Raw genomic sequence first — 12174 nt, 5'->3', positions numbered from 1 at the left:
TAAGGGGCTACTTACTGTATGTTAAAGAGAGGTAAAAAAAAAAGCTGAAAGACTTGAAAGCTGGTGACCTGATTTGGAAGGATTTTATACTTCCTCTCTACACTGACAGAAGTCAGGGGACAATCATGCCCTCAAAGTTCAAAGGTAAGTAAGTCCTAAGGAAAAAAAAAAAGGAATGGGGGTATGAATTTTACTCCTTCCTTCAATCACAGGACTCACACCAGACTTCCACACCCATTAACTCACTGTGGAGCCACCTCCCAGGCCTAGAGCTGCAGAGAGCTTTAGTCCCATGCAGCCTGGCCCTCGCAACTTGCTGTAGTGCAGTCTAGTCCACGGTTTGTCTTGTCTTTTCATCTTTAAAGAGAAATGTGAGAAAGCAGACCCCTGCTCAGGAGAACCCCAAAACTGTTTTATTATTTTTTTAAAACAAGGTTTGAATCAATCCTTATAATAACATAAGGAATTGCTATATCAATGCATATAGAAACAGCGGCAAATGGCAAGCAAGCACAAGTGTGCATTATGAATGGGCCTGCTTTTCTGTTTTTTAAAACTGAATACATTTTGGGCCTCAAATAATTGCCAAGGAATACCTGATATAAGTAGCTGCATTTCAAAGACTGTTACGGTTTCTCCTATTTTAAGTGAGCAGTATTATGTTAGTTATTTCTGGTTACTGGTAATTTAGAGGTAGTGCTTCACAAGAGATGCAGGTATGCTTTTTGCTTTTGAAAATCTGTTCTCTGCAATTAAATAGAGCTTAAAAAAATCCATAAAAAGGGGCAGATTTTTCTTTGAAGTCAGATTCCTGACTCAGCTCCTGCAGCTCATAACCAAAATTATCAGAATACAAACAAGTTCTTTGATGAATGCTGACTATCTGTTGTCCTTTATGCTGAAAATTCTGATCTCTTTAAGAAAGGCCCTTATTTAATAGAAAAGCTTGAAATGAGAATGCCCCAAAATGAGTACCTATGTGTGACATGTGGACAGAAATATAATGGAACATGCATGGGAACAGATGTGAGGCTACTGTGGAAGGCTTCTCACTGTTTTTCCTGATGTTTCTTTCCTTTTGCGTGTGAGCATTAAAATCTCACCATAGCTTTTTGGCACAAAAAATATATTAACTTAAGCTTTGAAATTCTCAAGGTTTTCAGTAGGGAAGAACAAATGTAAGGGAAGTGTCCAAAGTCCACCCTGTAACAACAAAAGTCTCTTCATTCCTGCTGTTCTAGTGGTTTGTCAGTGTGCTTCTGCTCAGCCCAAATGTTTCTGCTTTAAGTTCTCCCTTTATCTCCATTCTTCCAGCTGCTGGTTGGGTCTTTTTCAAAATTGCAGGAACCTAGACAAGATGCAAAATAGATTGTAATTACATGAGAAGCTGCTCTATGTGCAGCAGAAAGAAATCAAGCTTCACAAGGGTCCTTTCTGTAAAAGGTGAAAAATTAGGAACTTTTCCTCCTCCTTTTACAGGACACTGTCTCTGGCTTCTTCTTCCTATCCCTTTCAGTAGTTTTTTCCAAGCAGATCAGTACATGCTAGAGTTGTTCTTGAGTGACACTTAAGTATAATCCAGTAAGTTGTAGCTATAGTTAGCAGGCAACAACAAATTACTTCTGTCTACCTCTCAGAGGCAAGGTAGGGGATGGAAGAAGGGGAATTTGAGTCTCTTTCTTACTTTGGAAACTTGAAAAAACTTATCTTTTGAACCTGTTGATAGTTCTCTTCTATAATTATTGGAGTGCAGAGTGTAGGCAAGCCAGCCAGTACAATCCTATAAACTTTGGTAGGAAAGGGCAGTGAATGAAGGAAAATGACTCATACAAACTCTTGCTAATCTGAAGACAGTTGTCTTGGAAATTTTCTTACAGCTTGGCATATGGCTCTATAATGCCATCAGCATCAGGGCCAAAGAAGGCTGGCGTGCACATGAAGAGCTACTGTAATCTTCTGATTGGGAGTCAGGGCGTAACCACAACATCATTCTCCAGCATGAGATGTTGCAGCTGGTACCTGTCCTTATCTTCCTTTTCTCTTTACCTTCTCTTTTATCTGAGAGGGACCACAGACCCAGAGTTAGTATGTGGGTGGGAGCAGGAGGGCAGAATCCCATGACATCCCTCACTATGAACAGACTGCTACAGCAGCTGAGAAAGCAAGCTGCTTTTTATCAGCCTCAGCTTCCTTTGGGCTGCTGGAAGAAAGTAAGTAAGGCACCTCTCAAGGCATACCCTGCTGCCTTGCTTCTAGAAACAGCAAGCACTACCTTATAGCTCAAGTACATCTTTGCCAGTTCTGAGCTCCCCACCTCACCAAACCCAGCTAGGGAGAACCTTCTGCTCTGCCACGTCAAGGAACAGGGACTTCAGCCGAGTTCCCCCATGCTCTGTGGCCCATTTCTCCATGGCTGCTAATTTCCTGCATTAGAGATGAATTGTACAGAGACTGAAGCCAAGACTTAGCCAGACATACGTACGTGAGGAGGTAGTGAAGGTTCCAGGTGCCGCCCAAGGAATGAAAGCAAGCGCCGCCATATCAAACCACTTCCCAGAAACATAATCCCAGTCACTAGCCAAAATATTCTGGGGTCCTATCAACAGAATGCCTCCAATTAGTCATGCAAATCTCTCCTAGAAAAGGTATCAAAAGACTCTGTGATCCATCCTTGTTTCCTCTCACTCCCCAGCAGTGTTCTCCTTTATGTGAGGGAAGCGGTACACTCTCTACAATCAACAGCCAAGTTCAACCTGGGACAAAGGGCTGTTTCATTGCAAAGTATCTTGCTTAGGAATCACCTTAATGTATTCTGTTGCTGTCCCATGCAGTTTTCCTTTGTCAGCAATTTAGAAATTCAACCTTTCTACTTAATGGATAACGAAAGGAAGAAGTCTTACTTTTTAAAGGTAGCACATATAATTGCAAATGCCCCCCACTGGTCTAGGTATAATCACATAATTAACAGTAGAATGATAGTTCCTCTGGTGTGTTTGAAACACCCTGGCTGCTTGCTTTAAAACCTTGTATCTGAAAGACAGAGCTGGGCTTTTCAGAAGCGCAGATGGTCATTAAAGAATCCTGAACACTGCTTTGTCCTTATTCAGCCACAGTTTTGTTTTTCCTGTTTCCTCTCATGGGACATTACATGGACAAAAAAGCCTGCAATACTGTGTGATTAGCCATAAAGTAATCTGGTGCAAAAGAAAGTGATTGCACAAATGCTTGAATCCGAATTGAATCTGGACTGAATTATCCTACTTCACACACCAATATAAATCTGGAGGTCTACCTATGGAAAGAATGGAGTTGTACTGAATGCAAAATGCACCATAAGAGTAGGACCCATGTTTTATGTCACTGGTAAAAGCAGCACTAATTCCTTACTTCTTCAAGAGATGACTCCAAGTTCATACCAAATGCAACTCCTATTAGTCCAAAGAGGGAAAGAGAGAAAGTTCCCATGGTCAGCTGCAAGTTCAGCCTCATCATCACGTTACGGTGGCTAAAGAAGGGAGAAATATCTGTAAGAGGAATCCAAACATTTATCTGCTGCCTAAAGTCTCAAATTCCATACAGCATGCACTAAAACAGAACAGTAAAATAAAAGCAAGTCATTCTGGAATAATGCAGCACAGTAACAGAAGTGGAGAAACAACAGTATGAAGAGGCTTTCATTTTTGAAACTGCTGCATCAGGATACCTCTAAGGCAGCAGGTTCTGCTTAATTGTCAGCAGACTTTCTGGTATCTCTCACTTCTTGGAGGTATATGCACAGAGTAACAGTAAACATTCACGGAAATGTTTGTTCTCTCACCACTAACTGGCTGGCATTTGTATGTCAGTAATCACAAACAACAAAAATTTACTGTTACCTTGCAAACGTACTTACAAAGAAGCAGAATCGGTAAATGCTGCAGACTAAACTTCAGTCTGTTTAGGAGAACTCCACATTCAGTTCTTCCCAGAAAGGATTTTTGTGGCTTCCTGATGCAGCATCTGCCAATTGCTTCTACAGATAACTCCCCAGTAAAGAGGAGAAAGAATATTAAACAGTGACCTCACAGGGAGGGTCGCATGTGCTTGCAAATGCAAGTTATTTTTCAGTAACAAAGCAGACTAGTACTGAAAATTATAGCACACATAGAGAAAAATCTTTGTTCCAAAATTATTTAATTTTGTACCATTGCACAGGGTGATAATGCAACTTGTACTCGATAGCCAAGTAGCTTAGCCAAAGTCTTACTTAAGAGTTTTGATTTTGATAAATTAGGAGCAAACTTTCCTAAGAATTTTATTTCCTCTCTAAATTTGAGGCATTTCCTTTAGCGAGTAGCTTCCCAGAGGGATCTAGAAAAAGCCTGGTTCCTGCTGCTGTATAATAAGGGTGTTTTGTTGCTTTATTTTATCCAGTTCCCTGATGACAAAAGCGCAATGCAAGTCCATTGAAACCCTCACAAAGATGGCATTCCTCCACTTTCCTTGCAGTGATTTGAAAAGAATAGGCAGCACTAAATTCTGCTCAGCTTTTAGCAGTCCTACAGATAAGATAGCTAACCTGTCCAGGTTGATAAAGATTATGCTTTCCGAGTCATCAATCAATACTCTGAGTTCACGAGCTTCATTTGCAAGATCTTCTGCTTGTCTGTAATAGTTCTCCAGCAGCAGCTCCATTTCCTCTGCATGGTCAATCCCAGATGTGCTCTCCTCGCTGTAAGCAACAATTTATATTTTTCTAGTTAGGTACACATTATATGCAAGTGTATTACTGATATGTTAAGACAAGGCCCATAAAGGAGTTGTTGGGAACAGCAAGTAAAAGCGTTGCCTGACACCAGATCTCAAAACCCAATCTTTTAAGTGAGGAACCTCCATCAATACCAAGGGCATAAAAGGCGTATTTTTTCCATTTTTTATCAGCTGACCAGCACAGTTAGTCAGTTATTTTGATTACAGCAGTTAGGATTTGATATGCTTAAGACATGCACAACACCACAGATCAAAGTTTCTCAGATTTTATAAAACTGTTATGTGCTCACATTCTTGAAAGGAGATGTTTAATTCCTTGATGTCCTCAAGTGGTGGAAGCTGATAAGGGCGCAGTCAAAAACCCCATGAGTAAAACATAACAAAAGCTCAACACAAACATGAACACAGTGAGGTCTGCGTTGTAGGTATGTGATAAAATAATTTAGTTATAAGGCATTTCTGTTCTACGCAGTAACTACTACAAAACATTTGGGGAGCATGAAGCAGCCTGAGAGTAAGTGTCACATGGAAGATGCTGCCCTAAATGCAGTCTGAGAGACTTTCTTCTTACTACATGGTCCAGAATGACTGAACAGTAGCCTTCTCTAGAAGAGGCATAGAAGTTTCTGGTGTTATACTGAACTCTTCACTGCACAGACAAAAGCTGAGCTACCCAAGATCCACAAGAGCTCAAAAACTAGCAGCAAAGCCAGGAAAATTCTTTATGTTTTTTCTTTTGTGGTATAATCTCCTTTCTCTAGAGAGACTAAACTTCATACAGAATCTCTTCCTGGCATTGCTGACTGTTAAAGAAACTCTCTGAAATAGATTTCCAAGAAAATTAGTGATATGTCTTAAGAATCAACCCACCTAAGCTCCCTGGGGACCTTTAAAAGTTTCTCTCCTATAGGGCAGAATCTTTGAGCTAGCCTGGCTGACTTCAAAACCTTTCAGACCTAGAGGTTTTTACTGCATGCAGATTAGAGGAATTGGGAATTTGCAAACCTTTGAGCTCTGTATTAAGGATTCAGCTCAAGCTCCTAGTTGATGAGTGCCTTTACATTGGCTCCCTATGGCTGTGGAAAAGGAAATGACAGGCATAAGGACTTAAAAACAACTGCCATCTCATTTGCTTTCATTAATTAACCTCCATCAGTCTCGTGAGTCTTCGACATTCTGCTGTCTCTCCACAGAAAGGTATGTCTGCATCCCCTAGTCTTTCTGGGCTCAGGTTGCCATTCCTGCTGCAGATATTCTCTGATGGCACCAATATGCCTCCTATTTGGGTTCTTCACACCTACTCACATAGACTTTAGTTCATTAAGTATCACACATCACCTGCATCAATCATGGGGCCAGAAGAGCTATGTACACACACTGCCAACCTTCCTCAAATGCACCCTTCGTCAAATGCACCTCCATGGCTAGTATTTTCTGGTGTGGCTCCTGCATGGACCACCTCACATCTCTCTGTAGTGTGGCTCCAGCACTCCTTACATAACCTCCAGTCACCTCTCCTACCCTTGTGCAGTGGTGATGTATGAAAGAAGAGATGACTTCAGGTCTCTCCTTACATGGTAGTATAAAGGTAACCACTGTGTCTTTCCCAGATCTTTCCTACACACTGTCTACCACGAGGGCAGAAGGGATTTGCTGGCAGCCTGTCCAAAGGAAGGCTGCTAGCAAAAGGCAGGACAAAGACCAGCTGCCAGCTCAAAAGCAGTCTGGAATTCAGAGCTGTCCTGATACTGCTCCAGCAAATGCATTATAAATGCACACTGTGTCCCACTTCTGAAATACTAGGTTGCTGCTGCACACTTAAACTAAGCTCTTCAGGGCAGGAAACTATTTCACAATCTCAAACACACATTACTGTGTGAATATTAATATTCAACTACAACATGTTTGGGCATAAGTATCACTCAGCAGCTTCATAAAGGACCTCAAGGCCAGCTTTTGCTCTCTGCTTCAAAGAGAACATGTCTGTACAGTGAAGATTTAAATATGGTTCGGCCCCAGAATGTATCAGGATCTGATACATGTTATTTTTAGCTTTTTAGTTTTGTTAGACCAGTGCTGCTGCTGTTGTGTGTGATCCTTCATCTGAACTTGAGAGGGTGCAATAGGACTATTTTTGACATACACTTCTCCCAAACTGTTGCTCTCTAGACGCACTTACATGAAAACAGTATCAACAAGACTGCTCTGAGGCCTCTCTCCTACAAGCTCTGCTACTGAACAAAAAGCTAGGAGCAGGGGGTCAGAACACTTTTAAGAAAAGAAGTGTGGTGTTTGACCTATTTGAGACAAGTTTTAAAAAGTTTCTTAGTTGTTTGTGAAACTGAAGAAAATTCTCCCCCCAAAATGTGCTTTTTCTTCTTTTTTCTGCTTTTTCTCCTCCTACCATCCTGCCTCCATCCCATTGCATACTAGGAGACAAGCTGGCCTGCTATGCTGTTTGAAACTGCACAATATAAATAGTGCTACTGTTGCCCCACTCCAGAATGACAGATGCAACCATTTCTGAAGTGGCAAAGCATTAGTGCTTTAAAAACAAATGAAAAGTTTTTTCTTTCCACTTTTTGGAGAGGAACATCCAGTTTAGTATTCAAGCTGTCCTTGGACAAAATGCACTTAAATTCTGTGTTTTCATAATATACATACAATACTCGTGGATCAGTCCATTTAGTTAGACAGAGCTCTTCTATTAATTCTTCTTCATCTAAGATCTCCAGAATTGTTTCTTTGAAAACTTTAAGATCTGTTTCCAGTTCTGATAAGCTGAAGAAAGAACAGGCAAAAGGTCAAGTAACCCCAGTGGCACCTGTGCACAAAGGTAATCTTAAAACAAGTTTGGCAGAACCCTTGCCAGAATGCGTCACCATGAAGATTCTTTGGAGGGTTCTAAACATTCCTCAGAAAAACTCTCTAAAGGCCACACATTCAGCAGTGGCCATGATCTATCTGGCAGTCTGCAGACACGCACTGAAAAGGATTCAGCTGTGTTTTCCGAACATAATCGTAAGTCAGAAAAAGTGAGTACTCTGTGAGCATATAGGGAGTGCATATTTGCATTGTCATGTCAGAGAGTCTAACACATGAAGGTACTAATGTATTAGTACTACTAATCTTAAAGAGTGGATCCAATAGCTAACCTTGTTTTATATTACAGTGAACACTTTAGTGATGCTATTTTGCTCTATTAGATGTTATTTTGTTCTACTAGATGCTATTTAAGGTGTTTGACTGTATTTCTCACAACTCAGAATATAGATTCCACTTTTTCTGTTTTTTTTTTTTCCATATCACCAGGTATTTCATATACTGATTTTTCCAGTTACAAATAAGATGCAAAACCCAGCATTACAGTATTCTAAGAAATTCATATAAGATATCATTTTCTAACATTTAATTGCATATAATTTTCTACGGTCATCTTCTATTCTCTTCACAGCTTACTCTTATTTACCTCTTGCCATTTTGCAGGAGAATGTGTAGTTTACTCCTATCCACAGACAAAAGCTTGGGGTCCACTAGAGCTTCCAGAGTCTCAAGGATCTGAGGCTGCAAAGTGTTAAGTCTCCCCTGCAGTTTGCTGATCTAGATAACAACATGATCCTTCATAAGAATTAAAGCAATCCCTTTAGAATGGCTTGGGCAATTGACTCCTGTCTCTGAACACAGAACTCGCAGTAATGGGCAGTTAATGCAATCTACTTTCCAATGCACTGGAAATACTTGCTATATAGATACCACTTACAAGATAAAGCCAGTGGAAAATGCAGTATTTCATAAAAATGATTTGCACTGAACTGAAACCTGATGATAAACACAGAGATAGGGCTGACAGAGCCTATTCATCTAGAAATGTTGTATTTCTATTAGTAAGCATGGATTTTTAAGCAGAGTTAGAGCTTTTATCTGATTCCTGCCTAAGAGGTGAAAAACCTCAGCATTTCTGCATATCTTCTTTGTCAGCTATAGCACATCTTTACAAAAATACCTTGATTTGATTTTAAATTCTCCAAATGATGGTGAAGCCATCATATCCTTACTAAAGTTGTTCCAGTAATAACCTTTACAGTTAGCACTTTTTCAGGGAGGGAGTGGAAACACACACACAAAACCATAAGAATTAAACCAACAAAAGCCAAAAACCAAAAAAAGGTCCTAAAATAAATCTGGAATATAGACACACATGCATATGTATAAATACTAACATAAGAAGAAAAATCACACTGTCCCTTCTATGAAGCAACAACTTCAAAAAAAACTTAATTAAAAACCAGATAGCTCACCCAGTACTGCAGGATTGCCTCTATGGCTCGGAATTCAAAGGGCAAGGAATATGTAACTAGTTGACCTTCCCCAGCTAGTTGAGATGCTAGTTCGTTGAAGAGCCAGTGTTCCAGATTTAAATTACGATAATCTAATATCAGAAGAAACTCTGGTGTTATGACAGCCTTCAAGAACTGAAAGAGACAGTACATGCAGGAGTCCAACAAAAACTCTGTGAAGATTTCTGTCTTCTCATATCTATGTAATGCATTTGAAAATTTAGGTTTTGATAAAGCTACTCTTCACATGTTTTTTCAGCAAGGAAAATAAAAAAATCTCATGCTAACTCCCAGTGCACTGCAAATTGTTCAGATGCAGTACTGTGCTAGTTGTTGTATGATCAAGAAGAGGGTCCTGGAAAGCCTTTATTTTTATAACAGTGTCAAAAACATTTCCTGTATGTTCAGCTAGCAAAATGCTCATTAATATGTATTGTTGGTAAACTCATGTCTCTGATTGCTAGGTAGAGAGCTTCAAAGACAATTTACTATAAAATTACAGGTCACAGAGAGCTGGTATTTAAAGAACCACATAAGAAAATGTACATGCATGGATAAGACATGGTTCAAGTTTACATTAGGTTATAGGGAAACTATTACCTCCATTCTCATGATGATCCTGTTGTTCCTAGTTGTAATGCTCATCAGGTGTTGAAATCTTAGATCTCGAGCTTGAAGACCCAATTCCTGGTACAATTCTGTTTTCTTTTTTTCTATCATGGAAGTATTTTTAGTTGAAAATAGTTTGGGGAAAAGCATGTATGTTTTGAAATTGTATTTTAGTTTGTTACTTAGTCCCACAAAAGGAAAAAGAATTGTTCTATCTTTACAATGGTTTTGCTCCCCTTGATTCCTCAATGTAATTATCTTTTAAAAAGTTTAAAGGTTATATCTTAAGTAGAAAATTTCTAGATATGAGTGAAAGAGTTGGCCATTACAATTAATTTCACATCAGAAGCCATGTGGCTGGTTTGAGACAGCATGCATAATTCTGCAGTGATATACTAGGAAGGGAAAGTAGCATGGTCAAAAAAGGAAAGAGAAAAGTAAAAGTGATCTTCATGTGATAGATGGTATTCATAATTTTTCTATGTGTTACTTAAAAGTATACAAATATTGTAATGATAAAAATGCTATGAAAATCCATAGAAGATAGCAAAATGGAAAAAATATTGCAACATCCCCAATTAATAAATACAGTGAAGTATCACTAAAATAAATTTCTATCCAAGGTAGATTCCCAAGTGGGCTTTTCTATATTGGGCAAGATAAAAAACAAAAACAACCACCCCACATCCCCAATTACGAAATCTCTACTCACCAAAATAACTAGTATTTCCTTCTTTGTCAAACTTCATCTAAAGGAGAGGAAGAAGCATAACTTTTTCACATAACTACTACAAAAGGAGTAAAAAATATGTAAAATTCCACTCACTTGCCTAAAAGTCAAATGGCAAATAAAGAAAATATACCTATGAAGAAAAAGCAACTTTTACACCTTCTCTTCACAATTTTTCCTAGCTAATGCAAATTATGCACTGAATCGCCATATACTTCACTGTGTTCATGCATACACCAACCAAAACCAGTGTCATTTCTTGGCATGACATTGTTCATACCCCAAACCTTGGGAAGAAAGTGATTTGCAGAGAACTAAACTTGTTTTAGCACAGTATTCTTTTTTTTTTTTGCTTATAGCTTAATTCCAAATTACTAGCTTTAAAAGTAACTATCTATAAGAGAAACACGCTTGAGCATGCATTCCAGTAGAGCCATGAGTTACATGACCGCAAGGATCTAGTCACATGGATCTTGTTGTAGAATGATGCTTCCATACTCAAGAAGGAGGCCTTACCTCTTCTTTTGTATGCACTAAGCTCGTCAATCAAGCAGTTTGCAGATGGCTTCCAGACTCATTTTAAAGAGGAATATATAAAGAACTTGTTTTTCCCAAATACCTGTGTTTGCTTTGCAGATATCACAGCACATGAGTAATATAACATAATAATAAGGTACTGAGTACAAGTTTAACAAGAGAACTTCTAACTAAAGCACTTTAGGAGTTTACCTGCCTTCACAATTATATCAAAAATACATCCAGAAGATGCTTTATTTTAGCAAAGCATCTTGATGATCTCTGTATAACAGAAGAGGTCCTCAAGTTAGAATACCTTGAAGCAGTAATTTAGCCGTAAGAATGTCACTGGGGAGAAGTATCAGTCTGATCTCACGACATTTTAGGAAGAAAAATGACTGCGAGAGAACACTGCCAGCTGGCACAAGCTGCCGGCGCGTGCTGAGGGCCCGAACGTACTCACCACGGCAAACACAGGAGAAACGCTAGCTAAGGTGGCGTGAGAGGCCTCTGTTGTGCCATGCTGGTCAAGCCTCCCTGCGGAAAGACAGACAGCTGTACTGCCAGCGCGCGGCCCTTTTCTTTAAGCTATCTGGTAGACGGCTGTAAGCCACTTGCATAGTTAACACATTTTTCGTGTAAAGTAGAAAGCCTTGACCGTTAGACAGCCGCCGTTAGCTGCAACGTCCGTGTTTCCCCCCCACCCGCCGCCGCGCAAGGCGGGGCGCAGCCGTTGCTGCGTCATGCGGGAGCCCAGCACGCCGGCTCCCACCGGGGCTCGCTCCCGCCCCCCCCCGGGCACCGAGCCCCGGGCCCGGCCGAGCCCCGCGCGGCCCCGCCGCTTACCCGCCCAGCGCAGTCCCCGGGCGCACGGCGGCGGCGGCAGCGCCGCGAGCCGGCCCCCGCCCGGCGGCGGCCCCAGCGCGGCCCGCGGGCGGCCCCAGCAGCCGCGGAGCGCGCAGCAGCAGCGGCGGCCCAGCGCGCGCGGCAGCAGCGCAGCGCGCAGCATGGGCGCACACGTCTTGCGCAGCGCTTCGGCGCGGCCCGGCGCGGCTCGTAGCGCGCAGGCGCGGCGGCGGAGGAGGAGGAACCGCGGCGGGGAGGGCCGGGCCGTCTCTGCGCACCCGCGGAGCTGGCCCTGCTTTGGCAGGGGCTTGGGACGGGTGACCGCTGGCAGTGATCCGCGGGCCTGCACGTCTCCTGGCTGTCGGATCGTGCGCTGGCCGCTCGGCT

General features: G+C 41.4%; 1 protein-coding gene across 2 annotated transcripts; it reads right to left on the bottom strand.

Moving 5' to 3' along the window:
- Positions 1-398: 398 nt before the first annotated feature.
- On the bottom strand, positions 399-11950 carry MRS2 (magnesium transporter MRS2). Of its 2 annotated transcripts, XM_067290910.1 has the most exons (11): positions 11788-11950; positions 11405-11478; positions 10408-10444; positions 9687-9799; positions 9048-9221; positions 8219-8349; positions 7414-7530; positions 4559-4711; positions 3388-3505; positions 2483-2596; positions 399-1348 (listed from the first exon to the last, which is right to left on the bottom strand). In XM_067290910.1, the coding sequence occupies exons 1-11, from the start codon at positions 11948-11950 to the stop codon at positions 1238-1240; spliced, it is 1305 nt and encodes a 434-aa protein (XP_067147011.1). In that variant the 3' UTR covers positions 399-1237. The 2 variants fall into 2 exon arrangements, with proteins under 2 accessions (XP_067147011.1, XP_067147012.1); XM_067290911.1 differs by lacking the exons at positions 11405-11478; positions 11788-11950 and adding an exon at positions 11258-11385.
- Positions 11951-12174: the final 224 nt, after the last annotated feature.

This window comes from Apteryx mantelli, chromosome 2 (genome assembly GCF_036417845.1).
Source record: "Apteryx mantelli isolate bAptMan1 chromosome 2, bAptMan1.hap1, whole genome shotgun sequence".
Taxonomy (NCBI): domain Eukaryota; kingdom Metazoa; phylum Chordata; class Aves; order Apterygiformes; family Apterygidae; genus Apteryx; species Apteryx mantelli.
The sequence above is the reverse complement of the archived record's forward strand: the minus strand, read 5'-3'. Positions and strand labels throughout refer to the sequence as shown.

Bases quoted from the DNA above. Each gene is read 5' to 3' on its own strand.
- MRS2 (XM_067290910.1), bottom strand. From the start codon at position 11,950: ATGCTGCGCGCTGCGCTGCTGCCGCGCGCGCTGGGCCGCCGCTGCTGC. The intron at 9,800-10,407 runs GTGAGTAGAGAT...CTTCCATGATAG, and splicing joins AGGAAATACTAGTTATTTTG to AAAAAAAGAAAACAGAATTG. The intron at 9,222-9,686 runs GTAATAGTTTCC...TGTCTCTTTCAG, and splicing joins GGATCATCATGAGAATGGAG to TTCTTGAAGGCTGTCATAAC.